This window comes from Achroia grisella, unplaced genomic scaffold (genome assembly GCF_030625045.1).
Source record: "Achroia grisella isolate CSIRO2021 unplaced genomic scaffold, CSIRO_AGI_Agris_v1 utg327, whole genome shotgun sequence".
Lineage (NCBI taxonomy): Eukaryota > Metazoa > Arthropoda > Insecta > Lepidoptera > Pyralidae > Achroia > Achroia grisella.
In genome coordinates this window covers 1,580,686-1,601,038 of record NW_026712799.1, presented here as the reverse complement: position 1 = coordinate 1,601,038, position 20,353 = coordinate 1,580,686, and the positions used below count along the sequence as shown (strand labels likewise).

The following is a 20,353-nucleotide window of genomic DNA, read 5'->3' as shown; positions in this document are numbered from 1 at the left end:
TGCGAACTAGTTCTAACGACTGCTCCCTAAGACGGTCTTCACAACTAGTTCACTTAATTTAGAAAAAGATTATTTAAGGAAAAATATATAAAAAATATAATGAAGATATATATTCAAATGTCCTGAAAATATGATACGACGCAGAAGTAAACAAGAAATCTTCCATTCCAAACCTTAAATGTAAATTTGTATTTAATGAGTAGACAGGCAGACAGAGTTACTTTCGCATTTAGAGTATTAGGCAGGAAGTAAGGATTATTAACTTCGAAGTTATTTTAAATAATAACAATAAAACAATACCATTTTTTACTTATATTTTATAATATAGGAATGGTATATAGGTGGCAACTAATGTATAGTTATAATTAGTACACATGCAGAAAAAATATAAAAGAAAACTAAGTTACCCAAAGGCTTTCACAAATTATAACAGAATAATTGTAAAATTCGACAGCTCTACATATTCAGAAAATACATGTAATTATTTAAATTACAATAATTTTTGGCTTTTATAAAAAAAAAGAATTTTCATGTGCTAACAACTAAAGATCAGCATAGTGAATTCCTCACGATGAACTAACTGACTTGATAATAACCACTGACATGCTCATCCTATAATCTTCCACTGTCATCCTGCCAGTGTATACCGATAGTGCAGGTTCGTGCTGAATATCATTGTCATCCAAAAATACTTTTTTAACTAGAATTGAATACGAACGGACTAGTTATCCAGATATATAATATTACCATATTTGTGGTTCTAAGAACTAAATTGAAAGATCTAGTCGCGAACTATTATGTTTAAGACTAATGGTTGTTTATTACTAGTGGCAAAACTCAACCTACATGACCTACACCATCTTGCTCTTGAGTAGTATATTCATTGATCGTGGGGTTTAACCCACTTTATTCATTCATTCAAATGCATTGCATGCACAACTGACTTTGACATTTCTCATTCTTGACCATAACATGACTATAGATCTGCCTCGCCTCTAAAATCAATCATTCATTCCTGTCAAATCCTGTCTTCCTTGACTTCCTTCTTTCATTCTACTTCATTCCATTATTGTATTTCACCAATTGTCTGTATTCTACGTCTTAGTTTACTTTATTATTTAGTATTATTTTTCGGAATGATATCTATAGTTGTTTAACTCATATAAAGTTTAATGTGTCTCCATATACCTAGTTTTGTTTCTCTAAATCATGGATAGCAGAAAAGAGAAAATAAAGAATTCGCTTATAATAAGTGAATATCCATGGAGTTCGGGTATGCATTCTATTCTGTTTTAATTATGACTATTACTTTATTTATCATGTAATTAGTCACATATATATTACTTAATAACAACGTCTTACGCTATATACAGAATAAAACAAAGATTTCATGATTTATTCTGTACTGCAACTGTCAGTAGTTTTCGTTGTGTAATTTTATTGAAGGTAATGAATATAATTAGGGTTAAGGTATGTGGGTAATAAGTTTAATAATAAATTTATTACATATGTTATCGTATGATCTCATCTCAAAGCAAAAAATCTCTTGCTAGGGTACTTATCACAAAATACTCGTATATCGAGGTACCACTGTACTGCCTAAATAAATAAATAAGAAAAGTAAAAGCTTTTGTATATTTTATATAATGTTTAAATGTTTTATTAATTGTAAATTTCAAAGTTAACAATTATACTGAGATTTTATTAAAATCTTAATTCTTATGTTTTGTAGTTATCTGTATTCAAGTAAATATGTTTTTGTCAGATCTGTGTAATCTAAATATTGTAGTATTTAAATAATATGATATGGTATATATATTAATAGTGAAACATAAATATTTTTTTTTTTTTCTGGTGAGATTGTAACGGTGACATACATTCAAAAGTGCTCCAACTTAAAATTATAATTAAAAATAGTAGTACTATTTTAAAACTTTTAATTTTATGTGCAAAATAATCTAGTAAGAGTACACTTCACCTGCCAACTTTCACTATCACATATTTCTCACTGGTTCACGTAAATCCACGATGTATAATCAAAAACTGAGCTTACAAGACACCAGAGCAGAGTTTGCACAGAGGATGGAAGAATTTGAAAAACGTCTCCAAAAGGCTTCATCCTCAAATTCCGACACGACTGCTATAGCCGAGGATTTTGCGACTTTCAAGGAATTCACCCTTAAGAGTCTTGCTGCACTACAACACCAGGTGGACTTGCTTGTGCTCGAGGTAGACCGACAGGAAATGCGCAGCCGCAAGAGGATTTTGCTCATACATGGAGTTCCAGAGGCCAGGCAAGAAGACACAGCCTCAGTCGTTGAAGGTGTAGTTGTCGACCAGCTGAAAGTGATTGATTTCACAGCTGCCAACATTAGCCGATGCCACAGGATGGGACGACTAAATTCAGCGAAATCTCGCCCTATTTTGGTTAAGATGTGTGATACTGGCATTCGTGATAAAATATGGTTTGCCAAAACGAACTTGAAGGGATCAAGCATTACTGTGTCGGAGTTTTTAACGAAACTTCGTCATGACACCTTCATGATGGCCAGGCAACGATTTGGAGTCAAGAAGTGCTGGTCACGAGATGGCTTCATCCACATTTTGTGCCCTGATGGATCTAAACATCGCGTTAGCAGCTTGGCCGAGTTAGAAAAGGTCGCGCCGCCGCGGCCGGTCCCAGAACAGCAAAAGATAGCCCCACAGGTGAAAGATAACGTTGCTGCATCCAAAACGAGGCGCGCCAATGTTAAAAAATAGGTTTAATGATGTATCTTGTTTACTATTTTCGCTTTGTCTAAATTTTAGCTACACTTCAATTTCATTCAACAATCTTAGATCCAACAACTATATTGTATATATTTCTCTCTAATCTATTGCCAACATAACTCACTTGTTCTACCCACTTTTGTATCACTTTTTTTTTTTTTTTATACATTATCTTTGGTCTCAGATTTAATATTGTCAATTCACCCTGATGGCAGCTCACAGCATAGTGTAGTTGTCAATTTTTAAACCGATTGTCATTGTTAAATGTCAATCTTAACCACAGTGTAATAAGTCAATCTTGCAAGTGTAGGTGAAGTTTTTATTTATTCTGTTTTTGGATACCAGCTCTTTGCACTTATGTTATAGTAAATTATGGTTATATTCAATTATATGTGATATATTGTCATATTAATTTAGCGTTTTGTTCTTACAACTGGCGGGTGGAGTGCCCATGTAATGATAGTACTTTCTAGAATACATATTTATTTATATTTTTTTTTTATTATTTTTTTGAAGTATATTTATATATATATATTTAGGTGTGATATATATATATATATTTTTTTTTTATTATATATTTAAACATTAATTTATACATATACAATGCTAAATAATATTGATAGTGACGGTGATGAAGACGATTTTTTCTCCATATCATCGCATAATTTAAGCAGTAACAGTAGCATGTTTAGTTTTCCTTGTTTGTCTGATGTCTTGACTGGTTGTTTTTCAGATGTTCCTAAGAATTTTAACGTTATTCACATTAACGCCCAAAGTATTCCGGCACATTATTCAGATTTATTGGCGTCCCTCGACCAGCATAATGTACATGCTATACTAGTTTCCGAATCTTGGCTGAAACCTTGTCTCCTCTCCTCATCTTATTGTCTTCCAGGATTTCAACTTATTCGCAATGATAGAACCAGCGGCGGTGGTGGTGGTGTTGCCATATATTTACGTTCTCACCTTCCATTTTCTATAATTAGCATGTCTGCACAGCCACCGCCACCAGATGCTGGTGAACACTTGTTTGTTGAAGTCCTGCTATCCCATTCAAAAATACTTCTTGGAGTCTACTATTGCCCTTCCATGCACATCAACTATTTTTCCTCCTTGGAAAAGTTGCTTGAAGACTTCACACTAAATTTCCGTCATACAATTATAATGGGCGATTTTAATACATGTCTGCTTAAAAGAGATAATCGGTCTACTACATTACAATCTACAGTGCAAGCTTGTAACATGTATATTCTACCTCTTACAGCTACTCACCATTTCCCCAACTCCGCTCCATCTCTTCTTGATTTAATATTCGTCTCCTCCTTGGAACATGTGGAAAAACATGGTCAATGTGATGCTGATGCTTTCTCTTACCATGATCTTATTTATTTGTCTTACAAAATCCGACCTCCTAAAGATAAACCCAAAATTATTTTTCAGCGTAATTTTGGTGGTATGGACATTGAGGGATTGCGTAGTGACGCCGTGGAGACGGACTGGTCACCTGTTATGGCAGCTGATTCTATTGACGACAAAGTAATGCAATTCAACATTATAGTGACTAAGTTGTATGATGTACATGCACCTTTAAGAGCCATTAAAATAAAGCATACTCCTGCTCCATGGCTCACAGATGAAATTAGGGCACTTATGCACAAAAAAGTTACAACCAAGGCCAAATTTAAACGTCGTCCAACTAACGATAACAAAATGAAGTACTATGAAGCCAGAAATCGCTGCAATAGAATGTGTAGGGATGCACAACGTCGCTATATTCATAACTCAATTTCTGATCAGGAACCTGCTAAAGCATGGAAATTCCTTAGATCACTTGGAGTCGGCAAGATCCGTCACAAAAATTTGCATCGAAACTTAGACATAAATTCTCTCAATCAGCATTTTTCCTCGTCGTCCATTATTATGGATATAGATGACAAAACTAGTACAATTTCTTATCTTTCATCACTTCCGACTCCAAACTATTCTCCTTTCGTTTTTAATCAATTCACAGAGTGTGATGTTAAGAAAAGCATTATGGCAATTTCCTCTAGCGCTGTTGGTGTTGACTGTATCAGTCGCAATATGATTCTTCCTATCCTCGATCAGATCCTATCAATTATTTGCCACATCCTTAATCACTCCGTAATAACTAGTGTTTATCCTAAAATCTGGAAAGAAGCGCAAATAATCCCTCTTCCAAAAAAGGCCAATCCCGCATCTCATTCTGATTTCCGTCCTATCTGTATTCTACCTTTCCTTTCCAAAGTCCTTGAACGTTTGATTCACAACCAATTCACCTCGTTCCTTAACAAAAACAACCTAATAAATCCTCTTCAGTCTGGTTTCCGACCTGGTCACAGTACAACAACTGCTCTCGTTAAAATCACTGACGATATCAGACTAGGTATGGAAAAAAGTCAGTTAACTATCCTTACACTCCTTGACTTTAGTAACGCCTTTAATACCGTAGATTTTGATATCCTCGAGGAATTGCTACGCTCTCTTAACATATCTCCACCTGTAGTTGAATGGTTTCACAATTATTTATCTGGGCGTCGGCAGCAAATCCGCATTGATGATACATTTTCATCATGGTGTGATACGTTTGCCGGTGTTCCACAAGGTGGCGTTTTATCTCCCTTACTTTTCACAGTTTTTATAAACTCAATTTCTAACTTACTAACTTCTTCCTACCATCTATATGCAGACGACTTACAAATTTATTATCAGGCTCCACTAGAAAACTTCAATGACGCTATTTCCGTAGTTAATAGTGATTTGACATACATTACAAACTGGAGTAAAGCTTTTGGATTAACAATTAATCCTACAAAAACTCAAGTCATTATAGTAGGCAGCTCCAGGCTAATTAACAGGATCGACTGGTCGACTATCGCTGAAATTAAAGTGAATGACGAAGTAATTCCCTTTAGTACTTCTGTCAAAAACCTGGGCATTCATATTGACAGCTTTTTTAATTGGAGACCGCAAATTCAAGCAGTTAGCAGGAAAATATTTGCAGCGTTGGGGTCATTACGGAGGTTGCGCAATTTCCTGCCCATTGCTACCAAAATTACGCTATCTCAATCTCTTCTTCATCCCATACTTGATTACGCCGATACATGTTACTCTAATCTTACAGAAGACCAACTTAATAAGCTTGAGCGACTTCAAAATACTCTTATAAGATTTATTTTCGGTCTTCGAAAATTTGATCATGTTTCCGAGTTTCGCACTAAACTCAAGTGGCTTCCTATTCGCTTTCGCCGGAATACTCACATTCTTTCCCTTCTCCATAATATCCTTTATAACCCTTCAACTCCTAACTATCTGAAGGAGCGGTTTGTTTTCCTTCATAGCTCTAATAACGCCAATCTTAGGTCATCGGAGAATCTCCAGTTAAAGACACCAGTACATCATACTGCTTTTTACGACATGTCCTTCACGGTACTTGCTGTCCGACTATGGAACGATCTGCCACTTCCCATACGTAAATTGACATCACTGCCTGCTTTTAAATCGAGCATTAAAAAATATTATTCACGAAACTTATCTGCATAGTAACGTCGCTATTGTATAGATATTATTTAATTTATTTGTATGTATATATGTATGTATATATATGTGTGTATGTATATTTTATATATAATGATTATTATGTAGTTATATGTATGTGTATATGATATGTAAATTGTACATCCAACAACGAATTGTTATACCTCGACCAGACACAGTCTAATCACTCCTCTCCATCCTAAGGTTGCCTGGAAGAAATCGCTATTTAGCGATAAGGCCGCCCATTGTTACCTCTATATTATAATTATTTTGTTATTATTTTCTTATTTAATGTACATATTAATTTATGTAATTACTCTTTCTGTGAGAGGAACAATAAAGTGTTTTTCATTCAATAAATATTATACTAGTGAAACAGAATAATATATTTATTAACTAATTTATTACTAACAATCAATAATAACAATAAATGCTGACAGCATTTGTATTTGTGGACTTATGGTTGTGTCTTGAGCTATGTGGATTTATAGATTAATAAGGCTGTTGAAAGAGAGTTTTTTTTATAATTACACTAGTTGTGCCTGCTGTTGGTTTCCAACACATGAAATTTATAGCCTGTGTTATTCTGATGTATGAGCTATATTATTATAAAGTATCATTAAAATCCATTCCATAGATTTTGAGGGAAAGAGTTAGAAACTTCCATCCATCCATCCACACTAACAAACTTCCATGAAAGGAGAAATAAGGGATATTAGTAGTTGAGAAAGTCCACGGTGTATTAAAGTAATTAAAAATATTTTTTTTTTTTTTAATATTAAACATCACTAATAAATAAATAGACAAAAAATATAATCTGTCTTGTATGTGTGTATATTTAGATGATGATGAAGAAACTGATAACAACAGCCCTCAAGGTGCAGAGATACATCCATTAAATTTGATGCGCAGGCAATCTGGCAACTTGTCTGATTCACCACAAAGAAGTATTGGTGATCAGCCCGGAACTAGTGGAACCAGATGTAAGCATGTTGAGTGGTGTGCAACCACAATTAAATAGTAATAATAATACTAATGAAAGCCTTTATATACTGTTAACTTTACAAATTATTACATGTGTTTAGGTAGTAATTGTGTTCGTTAGTTTATATTTATTAATTCATTGTCTCTTTTTTTTTCCCATCTGAATGTCAATAGTCCAACATGATGTGACACAGGCCTCTTCCAAATTTTTCCATAGCATTCAGTCTCTTGTTCTGCAACCTCGGTTGGAGGGGGGAAGGGGATTGTTAGTAATGTGGACTAATGATCCCATTGCTAGCTATGTACCATGTCAGGTCAACCTCCACGTGGTTTCCATCGTGATAAATTTTCAGTAAATTTGTCACGATGAGCTAACTGACCTGACTTCATACTTATCTTATCATCCACTGGTGCCCCCGCAGCGTAAACCGTTAGCGCAGGCGGGTGCACCATTCCATTATCATCTTCTAAAAAAAAAACCTTCGTAAATTGTTAGTGCAGGCGGGTGCACCATTTCTTTATCATCCACAAAAAAAAAAAACCTTTTTGCTGAGTCCAACTTTTTCCTGCTACCTTCCTAATGTCATCTTCCCATCTTTTAATCTATCTACCTCTACTTCTTATGTATCCTCTTTAATGTCTTTTGTCCATTTGGTATTTTTTCCATGTGGCCTGTCCACCTCCACTACATAGATTTAACAGTTTAAAATTTTTTTTTTCCTTGATTTTTGTTAGGGTAATTTTGTCTCTTTGTTCAAACAAATTGTAGTAAATCTTAATTAATGAATGAAAACTCTTTGGTGGCCATGCAGACCTTAATTAAGCAAAGATGGGGGATTGTCGACTGGAATTGTATAACACAACAGATGAGTCACAAAGTTTGTATAAAAAACAATGACTTCCTATTCTCCTAGGAGGGGTCTCACATTTTCTGATATCACTGTTCATCAGTGTTTGATAGCAGTTATCCCTAAATATTTCACTTGAACAACTTGTGCATGCTACACACTCATTTCGCCATTTATAACATTTGCTTTCTAAAGCATTGATATGTGCAAAAGAAAACAGAAGCACAGTTTTGGCAAATTTATAACCATTCACACCTCACTCAGTATCCAAATTTGAACCCAAAATTTTGAGAAGTAACTTGAGCTTTGTTTATTAACTCACTACCAAGGAACTACAGCAAACAGCTAAGTAGCAATATAAGGTCAAATGTATAATTACATAAAAAATATGAAAACATATATAAGTGTGTTGAATATAGTATTTCTAATATCATAGAATTACCATTATGTTTTACTTACATTACATACTAATATTTATTGTTTATTTTAATTTTCTTAGGTGACCTACCACAACTATCTTCGTCTCCATCAGATTCTCCAATAAGAGTTACTCAGTCCACATTAAGAAAAGCCCAAGCTATGAAAGACCGACATATGTTTTGGTCTCTTTTGAATAATCCAACCAAGGTGTCTATTTCTCGGTAAGAATTAATACTTTAATGTAAATTTATGTATTGCTATACTACTACTATATATATCATAAAATACATGAGATATCTTCTAAATAAATCTATATAAAATAATAAACTATTATTATTTTATAATAAAAAACATATGCATATTTATTATTTTCTAATTTATCAATATTGACATGGTAATATAATTATGACCTAAGATTAATGAAATCAGTTCCAGACTGTATGATATGCCGTTGTCACTATCTCGGATGTCGAGCGGCGGCTCTAGCAGTTCGGGTGGGGCCACCGGTGGTGCTAGCGGATCGGGTGGACCCGGCGTGTCCGGACAGCATACCACTCAAGGTGTAGCTGGCCGGCTTGATCGTATCTCGTCTGCGGATATAGATCGCGTGCTCGCTTTCAAACGTTTCACAAAGAAATTGAACGCCATTCATGCTGCTAGGACAAATAACAGAGTCACTTGCCCTGTAACGCGGGGTGTGTAACATTGAATATACTCCATTACGTATTTTAAAATTGAATTTGTAAATTGGGATTTGTGCTTTGATTAGAGTGCACATTGAGAACAATTTTTATTTGGACTACCTTTTGAATTTTTGCAACAGTTAAATAAATTAGATTTCAATGGGTTTGTACATGAAATGCATAAATTTTTACATCATTGTTACTCTAACACATTTGCTTGTACTAAACTAAATTGATTGTATTCACAATTTTTTATTAAACAGGCTGTACTTCTCGATTTTATGTCAACTATGCAGTAATACTTGTGGAAATAATTATTAAATTATCTTTATTTTCTAAGTGAAAAATAAATATTAGTTTTCTTAAGTTATATTGACTAATTTTTAATAATATATTATAAATTCTGTGTTAATTTCTATAGGCGTAGGTGCACCATCAAGGAATCCACTATTTAACGGTGGCATTTCGAAAAGATTTCATCCGAGTCAAACCTCATCGAGATATGGTATGCATTGTATTTTGTGGTTTTATATAATTAACTTGTAAACTGTAATCTTCATTATTATTATATAGTGTAAAACAAAGTCGCTGTCGCTGTCTGTCCGTATGTATTAAGCATACATCTTTAAAACTACGCAACGGATTTTGAAGCGGTTTTTTAATAGATAGAGTGATTCTAAAGGAAGGTTTATATATAATACATGTACACCCGGTCGAAACGGGGCCGAGTAGCTAGTGTTATATAAATTGACTAGCGTATGTGTTACAATAAATCCTTCAAATGAAATAAGTCTGTATTAATATCAGTTGTATGGTTAGATACAGTAGAGGAACAAACACGCAGCGACTTTGTTTGATACAATAAAATATAAGCAGGATAACTTTTGCAAAAATATTATATACTTATGAATTGTTGAATTCAACATTTACGTAAAACTAATATCTCTTTAAAAAATCCATAAACGTTTTATTTTCTATATTGTATAATTTATTGTAAGTTGTCAAATTTTACAAGAAAAATTTCAATGTAGTATATTATGAAAGATTATTTAAATGTCCGTCTATAGTACCAAGTGGCAGCAACAGTGGAGTATTGCAAGGATATTCGCATTTAACCAGACAACAAAATGATAATTCACGCATGAGACCCAATAGCGACGGAACTGGAACAGGGGAAGGGCAAGGGGAAGAGTTGACCGCAGACAGGCGCTGCAGGATGCGTCATGGTGCTAACGGTAAGCATTCGCCTTATCATTGTCAGCGAAATATTTCGTATTTTAAACACATCTTACATGTATTAATAGATTGATATTATGTTATAGATGAAATGCCGTTGAACTTTTGTGAAAGGCAGCAAAGATCTGAAAATGTGGCTGCAGATAGATCGGAAATTGAAGGTAAAGACATCTCTTTTCATACTTTCTCTTTATTCCAACTTTTACGTGCGCCTATAGTGTATTGAAAATTAATAATGAAAGTGAGTGGAACTACTGTTAATCCCTTTAGATGGTGGAATGCCATCTACAAGTGGGGTGCAGTTGGTGGCCGAAGTCTCAAGTGTTAGCGGCAGGCCACAATTGGAAGAAATGGATGGTAATAATATTACAAATATTAATAATATTATTTTCCCATTTTTATTTGTATGCTGTCATGACTGTTTGTGGAAAATAATAATTCCTTATTTTTAAAAGTTTTTATTTAGCTTTCTCTGTTTATTTGCAATTATACCAAAGTGAGCAACATCGGCGCATTCTATAATTAGTTATTAGATTTTCCAGCTGAAAAATCTGTTTGTCTGAATACCTAGTATATCTACTTCACTTGCTTAAAATACGGCTATAATTGAGTGTATTCGTAGCGCCACATGTGTGGTATGTTAACTCATTTTAAGCGGGAAACAACCGTGTTGCATTATTTAAAAATCTTTAAATCTCGGGTTAGGCATCTAGGTACACTGAGTTCGTGCGTTAGAGATTTGTGGTTGATGTCAATTGTTACTTCACAGGCTTCTATTCATTGCGAAGAAGGTTACGTACATTGCCAGGAGCTCTCTATCATAGATAGTATAGGGGCAAACTGTGGCTCTAATAGTTTTTTGTAAAAACTGTCAGTGAAAAAGTAATCTGTGTGTCTTTGTTGTAGTATCGTGTCGAGCCTGTGATCGGAGGCATCGGATATATATCGGTTACTGGTTAAACTAGTTCAATTGCTTGATATGTATAGCTTCATTTGCTTGCTTCTGTAGCTTTTGTTTCTTTCTTGGACTTACTAACCAAAGAAATGGATATTTTCTTTGTTAAACTCACATTTATCAATATTTTATATTGTTCCATATTTGTCTAGTTTTGCAAGTAATTTGTGAATAAGTTGTCAAAATTTTCTGATGATAGTAGAATATCGTAGATGAAGCAGAAACAAACTTCAACTCTCGATGCTGCATGAAACAGCATGGCACAACATGCTGGAATATTTGACATGCATTCATCCGAACGGCATGATGAAAAGAGACCAAATTAGATTATAACGGCTTTCTTTTCTTCATCTCCATTTTCACGCTAAATTCTAAAACTCGCGGTAATGCATAGCGATTGCGCAACGTTAAGTAAGTATTTGCATTATAGGCTTCATTATAACTAAATAATTAATGAAGCCTCAGTGATATTAACAGGCAGCACTGTGATATGTCTTTTCTCACACATTACAGTATTGTTGTTGACAACGATCAGTTGTCACCACAAACGCGTAATCCGCCATCTTACTCCGTCATGACGTGCAGTGTGCTGGCCCGGAGACTTATAGAAAATTTGCAGATGCCCATTTCGCATTGAAATTTTTCTTTTACCATTTTATATTTATCAGGGACAAGAGCCAGAGGAAGGGTTAAAGCAGAGAGCTGATGGTCTTAATGTGATGTACGACGTTGTGTTTTGTTTTTGTTGTACATGTTGTTGTACTGGTTGTTGCAGTAATACATCTGGATACTGCTTTATAATATCTCGACAAACTTGACAGTTCCTGAAAATGTAAAGCGATGACAGAGAACTGAATTGTACGGACGGACAGGTCGGTAGTTTTGTCGATGAGCATCTTATATCGACATCTTAATATCAGCGATAATGATGTAGGGTACCATTGACAATAGCGTCTGAGTCCCAAGTGTGGTTTCAGAGATTTTTCTGCATAAGTGTTCATTGGAGTATTATTTGCTTGATCATGTTTTCTTTGACTTGTTGCAGTTTCTGTGTACACGATAAAACGTTCTCGAGCATTATAATCGCATACACATAATCAGTTATTCATGCTGAAGACACCGATGATTCATATCGCTTTGCTTTGTCGCCAAATCGGTAGTGGTATTTGAATTCTCATATGTTTTCTTTACAGAATGTGTGAAATGATGGCGAGACTGCGAGCGTGAGCTATCGGGGTGGAGATAGTATTGGTGTCTCCTCAAGTTCAGGTTCCTCTTGTGTAAGTTTTTGACCTACAGGACAAAAATATCGACATGTAGTATTGTTGTTATAGAAATTGATGCTGACAGTTGGCTATTCATGGAAACTGATGTGAGTGGTCCTGTATATGCAATCAGTTTGTGGGCTATAGCTGCAAATATGTATTTAAAGATGATCCGTGTTTTGAATAGGACCACGGTAACTTTGATTGTCATATGGTTCAGCCATTCTAATTTCAATACTTCACAGATTCCTGCCGATGTCAATATCCTTCTTTTTTTTTGTGTAATCAGTCGGGTAGGCATTATTCCCATGTTAATAGCTGCCTATAAGTTGCTAAAAATTGCGGCCATCAGATTTGCTATAAACAGCGGATTGCCGATTTTACAATATCGTCTTTTTTTTTGCCGTCTCTGGTGGATGATACAAAAGGACTGTCAAGTAGTAGACCTTTAGATTGGCGTCGCTGTAATAAATAATCATATTTGGCCATCGGCTGCCAATGGTTCAGCAATGACTTCCAACTGGATGAATCAAGCTCGTAGAAACTCCCTCCAAAATATTAGCAATGTTGACTGTATAGATATCACGTTTATTTCGTGCTTCTGTTCTTGATCCATATTAAGACTTATTCTCGCCTATGACTGTCGGTAGTCAGTTGGTACTAGGGTTCATGATTTCTCGAGCTTTTTAATTTCTCGGGTCTCGAGAATTCTTGAGGTCAATTTCTCGGGTTGTCGAGAAATTTACATTTACGTACGTTTTCTCATATTATTTGGTTCCAATAACGTCAAAAAATTCAGTGGTTTTCCTGTCAAATAAAAGTATCAAATTAAACTTTTATTTAGTATATTTAAAAACATTAATATAAAACAATAATATAATAATATTATGTCTAAATTTTTTTTTTTAAATAGAGAATTAATATTTGATCCTTACATAAGAAATTGGCGTTTTGTCGTACTGGTCACTTTGATCTCAAATATCTCCTCTTTGGTTAGGAATTCCATTTCCAAATTTATACAGCTATTCACTTTGGGTCACTCACAGCATACAAAATGAAAAAACTTAAAATATCGCGTTATTTACGAGTACGAGTTCCGCTGTGGAACCCGGTGTGCTGTGCTACATGGTGCTTAACGGCTCGAAGTATTAATGATGTGTATGGCAGTGGTCTCGCAAAAGAAAACACGTGCATTTTTGTTTCCAACGTTTTCGTTCTGGAAATTTCGACCTACAAAGCAATCTCCGTGGGCGGCCGGAATCCAAGGTTGATAATGAAGAATTGAAGGCTATTGTGGAAGCGGATCCATCGCAAACCCGTCCGAGTTAGCTGCAGGCTGCGGTGTTAGTGACAAAACTGTTTTAATCCTTTAGCAAATTGGGAAGGTGAAAAAGCTTGAAAAGTGGGTCCCTCATGAATTCAATGGAGTAAATCGACAAACGCGCGTAGCCTGCTGCGTTACATTAATCAACCGGCATAATAATGAAGGGATTTTAAATCAAATCATTTCCTGTGGTGGAAGTGGATCTTGTACGATAATCGGAAACGCTCATTGCAATGGCTAAACCCTGGCGAACCAACCAAATCCTGCCCCAAGCGAAAATTGGCTCAAAAAATGTTACTTGTGAACGTTTGGTGGACTATTTCCGGTGTTGTTCACTTCGGCTTTCTTAAATCTGGCCAGACGATTACGGCAAATGTGTATTGTCAGGAATTGAGAAACCATGATGGAAAATCTAGCTACATACTTTGATTAAATAAATATATTTTATATATTATTTATTTTGAAAAAACAAAAAATACTTCAGGTTATTACTTTACCCTTACAAAACGCCAATTTTAATTTTTTAGGACCTAATTATTCAGACTTATATTTATAATGACAGCACCATTTTTGGCTGCTTATTTAGATAAAAAAAAAACAATGTAAACAAAAATAGTTTCTACAAAATAAAAAAAATAACATGAAAGAAAACAAAAACGTTAATATCTTAAATTATTGCACCGCCACGCAACAAAACAAAGGGCAATTTAATTTCTATATAGGTACCTACATGATTTCTCGAGCTCTCGACTTTTCTCGAGCTTGATTTACCGGGAACAAAACCCATGAATTTCCCCAGAATTCCCGGGAATGAACCGTAGTTGGTACCCTGTTAAGCACTACAAGAATATATTTGGAAGAAAATACTACTTTTATCCATTGTAATTTTTGTCTCCGAGGCAGTAGAGTACGGCCTCCCCAATGTCTTCCACATTGGAGAGGCCGTCCTCTACTGCCTCACATTGATTACCCGGCACCATACGTAGCACTGTCCCGATAGTCACTGGCAGATGATAATTCTTTGGCCGTCGATCCAATTTGCAGAATTTATGTTCGTGTTGTAGCGATTCTTTAAATATAAACGTTGTATTCCTTATTCAATGTTATGAAACTAGACCCCTATAAAAGTAATGAAACTAGACCCCTATAAATCTTTCAAAGCTCTGATTTGCGCTCTGAACTGGGCTAACAAAATGCGAATATTCAATGTTTTATCTCATATTTTTATATATCCTAGTCAAGTGTGGTGAGTTGTAACTGATGTAAACAAAATCACCAGTAGATGTGACTGTGGAGGAGCCTAGTGGTACCGTATGCGGCGCTGTGCTAGAAGAGGTGGTGACGATGGAAGACGGCACGGCGACATCGCGGGAGGTTGCGCCGGAAGGCGGACCGGGGACCGATAGCTCCACTCAGCAACACATGTCTCTTGTACCGGTACGACATAATCCAATCGGATCAAGAAATAGAAATATCGATGACCTCCATCGTCAACACTGACATTAATTTCATTTCAACAGGTTGCAAATACTGGTGAGGATTCGACTGCAGGATCACAAACATCACGCGGGCCCAAACGGAAACGAGAAGGTATATTTTTATTAATGAAGTGAAGCGCGAAGCTCGGAGCGGTCTTCGAGATCAGATTTGCACTCTTGGTTACGAAATACTCTCTACTCCGAAACGGCTTAACCGATCGACACCAAAATTTCATCGAAGGTCGATCTTGGGGCCTCCACCATAAACCACTAAAAAATCCGATCGGTCATGTTCTAGAGGAATGGTCAGTGATAAAAATTACATGATTGATTATAGACTTTGCTAGGCGGAAAAAATCATACTGCTACTGAAACTAATTTATTAAAAATTTTTTTGAGTTGTTCTCAAAAAAAATTAAATTAAATTACGCGCTCCGTTTAATGTGACCTGATGTGTAAGGAACACCTTTTTGAGTTTCTATTATGTTGCAGACAAATATTTACTCTATATCTATGTTATCCTACACAATTTGTTTCGTATGAATAAATAAATAAATTCCTGTATTTAATGTTACAGGTCTTCATGATAGTGAACCACATACAGTCACCGAATTTAATCAAGTAAGTATAATTTATTTATGGTCCATTATTGTCAAGTTTATTCCTACGTGGTTACTCTGAAAATCGTCCTGGTTAAATCCCGGTGAATTACTGCATATTGCACTAACTCACCTAATCATAATTCTTCACTGGCGCTTCCTATATTGTTGATTGCAGGTAGAAGCACGATTTGATTTTCTCCACAGAAAATGCCATAGGAAGTGAGTGGTGTGAATAGGTAGGTAGCGGTTAACTGATGATAGGTATGATTATATTTACAGAGACTGCTGCGTCTGTTAGAGTGCCCAGTGTGTATGGATTGGATGGAGGCGCCCATCGCACAATGCCGGCGTGGTCATCTTATTTGTACCCGCTGCCGGGAACGACTCACATTCTGCCCAGTTTGCAGAACAACCTTCTCATCAGTGAGGAATAGAGCAATGGAAGGGGTGAGTATCACACATGCCATGAAATAAAATATAATTTATGGGGTTTCGTCATTGGTTAATCATACTTACATGATACTTTGCTATAAAATTGTCCATACGATAACTAGTGGAAAGCTACTGATAATGTGTAGATTATTAGAACTGTACTAACAGTAACCGAACAATAATTGTGGTGTAAAGTTATAAAGTTTTTTCGTCGATCGGTATTCTATTTAGGTATTTATTAACTCTTTATTGCACCTAACATGCTATACAAAGATTATACTGAACAGAGATTCTGATGTACAAAAGCCGTTTTTATAGCTCAAGCAATGTGTTTTAGTTTTGTCAATTATGTGAAAAGGTAAAAAGTATAATGGTGTGGTCAGGTGGCGGACTTGTTACGTTACCCTTGTCGCCACGGCTGCGGCCGCGAGGTTCGAATCCGGCGACGCGCGCGCCACGAGGCCAGCTGCCCCGCGCGCAAGTACGCCTGCCCTGCCTCACTGTGCGCCGCCCGCGCGCCCCTGCCGCACGGCGAGCTCGCGCACCACTTCCAGGTACAGTGCTCCCCGCCCCGCCCCGCCCCGCCTCACTGTGCGCCGCCCGCGCGCCCCTGCCGCACGGCGAGCTCGCGCACCACTTCCAGGTACAGTGCTCCCCGCCCCGCCCCGCCCCGCCTCACTGTGCGCCGCCCGCGCGCCCCTGCCGCACGGCGAGCTCGCGCACCACTTCCAGGTACAGTGCTCCCCGCCCCGCCCCGCCCCGCCTCACTGTGCGCCGCCCGCGCGCCCCTGCCGCACGGCGAGCTCGCGCACCACTTCCAGGTACAGTGCTCCCCGCCCCGCCCCGCCCCGCCTCACTGTGCGCCGCCCGCGCGCCCCTGCCGCACGGCGAGCTCGCGCACCACTTCCAGGTACAGTGCTCCCCGCCCCGCCCCGCCCCGCACCGCCCCGCACCGCCGCACCTCACTGTGCGCCGCCACGCACGGCGAGTCATTTCTAATATATATATAACTTATGAGTTTCATTTCATTTAATTACTAAACAATTACTATTTTTACATTTAGAACAAGCATCGCGACATACTGAAGATCGGGAGGAAACACGAGTTCTCAATGAAAGTGAATCTCGAGCACCACGACAGTTGGCTCATTATGGCGCTACATGAATACTTCCACTTACGAGTCGACGTCGACGTGCGCTCGTGGGGCGTCATCATCTACGTCGCCTACATCGGCCCGCAGTGTAAAGCAAAGAACTTCACATATGAAGTACGTTCACATATATACATTATAAACAGAAACATCGACAAATAAAAATGCCCAAGAATCAGTGGGCGTGAATAGATATAGAGTGTATAGAAACAGATGCTGAGCTTTATTAACATAGTTAAATGAGTTATAATACGAATAGTTTTATTCGAGTCTCGAGGTTTATTAACATCCGTAATTGTACTTACAATAATACATTCATACGATTGTTGATAAAATTTCTATATTTTATTTACATAGAATGTTTAACCCAATAAAAATATATCCCACTGCAACTCACGGGTTTTTCCTCGAAAGACTTGATATTCCAAATACATTTAAAAATAATTGCTTCATTTAATTAATTTGGAAACTATGAGGCCATATCTTTGCGTCACAATAATACAACTCTAAGCTCGCTCCTAAGTAAAAAATATTTATTATTGTTTCAGATTACAATCAATGGTCAATACAATTCAAGAAAACTAGTATACGCGAGGGTGACGCACAGCGATCTAGAGAGTTCCACACTGAATGTGAGCCGTCAGGACTGCTTCCATCTCACGTTAGACCAAGCACTGAATTTCCTTAAGTTCAAGAACCGACATCGCGAACAAGATAGGTATTTAGATTTCAACGTGGAAATCACTAGGTGCGGGAGCACAGACAGCGGCGGCGATGCATCCGATTCTGAGTGAACGGAGTTAAACGAATTTTATGCACTTACAGACTTGCTTTAGAGTGACATGGGATTTCAAGTTGTTTATATACCGTCTATGGTGCATTTGGATACTGTTGTCACGCCCTGTTCGAGTGTGTAAGTGACATAATCAAAACGTACGTCAGAGAAGGACTGTAAATATATACAAATGTGTTCCATATAGAATTAAAATTACGATATGATCTAGCATTTAAATATCGGTAACTTGTGATAAATATATTATGTTTTATATTGGTAAGCTTTAATTAAATAAGCATGTTTAAATTTATTATCATAGTTTGCTATATCGTTAAATTACCTTTCTATTAATTAGATAACAGGAAACTCACGGATCTCTAATTGTTAACAACCTTGATAATTATGATTTTAAGATTGGGTGAAACTTAGGCGCCTGCAGTACTCGACAATCAATAAGTATCTATACCAGTCATAAATAGTGTTGTTAAGTGTAAACTTTTAACGTCCAGAGAACAATGAATACACCCAGAGCCGGGCAGAATACATGTTAGGGTTTAATTAAAATACAAAATAAATACACTCCGATGGTAGGCAGTGTCGACCCAATAAATGTTATTGGCAATTAAACAAATCAAGGTATAAAATTAAAATAATTTCCCAGCCTACAACAGGCCGGCCTTGAAACAATTGTTCTTACAAGAACAATTATTACCTGAACTAATAGTTCAGACTACTAAATGAAAGCTACGAAAACAACAATTAAATTGTATTTTGAAGTTAAAAAAATACCGAGGTAAATGTAAGCATGTTGACTATTGCCTTCACCACGACATTGATAGTTAACAATGTCTCTGGCTACCATCTGCCATATGAGATAATGGGCGTATCTGACAAAATACCTCCGCGGTATTAAAAATAGTAATTACTAATTAAATTTTAATGAATATAAATACATGTATATATTTAAAGATGAATTTAAATATTACAAGTAATTCAAACACTGCCCAAATCTAAATACACCCAATGCACTCAAAAGTGAAATGGTAAGTTATTTGTAGGAATATTTGGAGATTAAATCAAGCAGCGCCATTTATGACTGATAGTGCTGTCAGACCGTCTATAAAATTATATATGTAAAAAAGTTGAGTCTAGTATGTTTAATTGTCAATTAAACGATTTAGAGTTATTAATTTAGTTGTTTATATATTCTCAGATATAAAATTGTTAATACTTGAAAGTCATCTACAGACAAATTAGTGTATTGATGGCGCATCAATACACTAATTTGTCACAATAAATATAGATCAAAATTATGTACTTACGTTATATGCGATGAATAGAAATATAAGGAAATATTTGGTAAATCATGGAACTATCTACTTTCTGCTTATAGTACGAGATCCCGCTGCAGAATCAGTGTACCCATCGAGTGTTTGCGGAAAACCAAATTATTACACATAATTATTAAACAGAAAAAAATTTGCTTTTATTTGATATATAAATTATGAATGTACGTTGTGGGTGTATAAATGTAATAAAATCATACCTGTGTACACCTGGCTGCGAAGAGGTGCGGCCAGGTGCGCAACGGCAACCATGATTTTTCACAGTCTTTATAGATGTTGCCGTAAAGTGAACGACATTTTACTGAAAAAACAAGTCAATGAAATTTCTTACGGATTATGAATTATTAATAATTTAATTAAAAATACTAGCGGCCACATTTTGATAGGCAACCTGGTAGATATAAATTCTCCTAATGATAAATATGTGTAAAAATTTGGTTTTCAGCAAACACTCGATGGGTACACTGATTCTGCAGCGGGATCTCGGACTATTACTACACATCACTTTTCATTGACAGTAATGTGTATATT

The 20,353-nt window shown here is 36.3% G+C and overlaps 1 protein-coding gene across 1 annotated transcript; it reads left to right on the top strand.

Moving 5' to 3' along the window:
- The first annotated feature begins 1,047 nt into the window (after positions 1-1,047).
- Positions 1,048-19,621, top strand: LOC131843673 (uncharacterized). The gene is made up of 15 exons (XM_059192361.1): positions 1,048-1,273; positions 7,167-7,307; positions 8,656-8,797; positions 9,006-9,271; positions 9,681-9,764; positions 10,327-10,494; positions 10,582-10,656; positions 10,766-10,852; positions 15,319-15,476; positions 15,560-15,629; positions 16,095-16,138; positions 16,399-16,566; positions 16,935-17,105; positions 17,615-17,818; positions 18,250-19,621. Exons 1-15 carry the CDS (start codon positions 1,210-1,212, stop codon positions 18,493-18,495), a joined length of 2,088 nt encoding a protein of 695 aa, XP_059048344.1. The 5' UTR covers positions 1,048-1,209; the 3' UTR covers positions 18,496-19,621.
- Positions 19,622-20,353: the final 732 nt, after the last annotated feature.

Coding starts and splice junctions, on each gene's coding strand:
- LOC131843673 (XM_059192361.1), top strand. CDS start 1,210: ATGGATAGCAGAAAAGAGAAAATAAAGAATTCGCTTATAATAAGTGAA. Junction 10,657..10,765: donor AGATAGATCGGAAATTGAAG/GTAAAGACATCT, acceptor TAATCCCTTTAG/ATGGTGGAATGCCATCTACA. Junction 16,139..16,398: donor CAGTCACCGAATTTAATCAA/GTAAGTATAATT, acceptor TTATATTTACAG/AGACTGCTGCGTCTGTTAGA.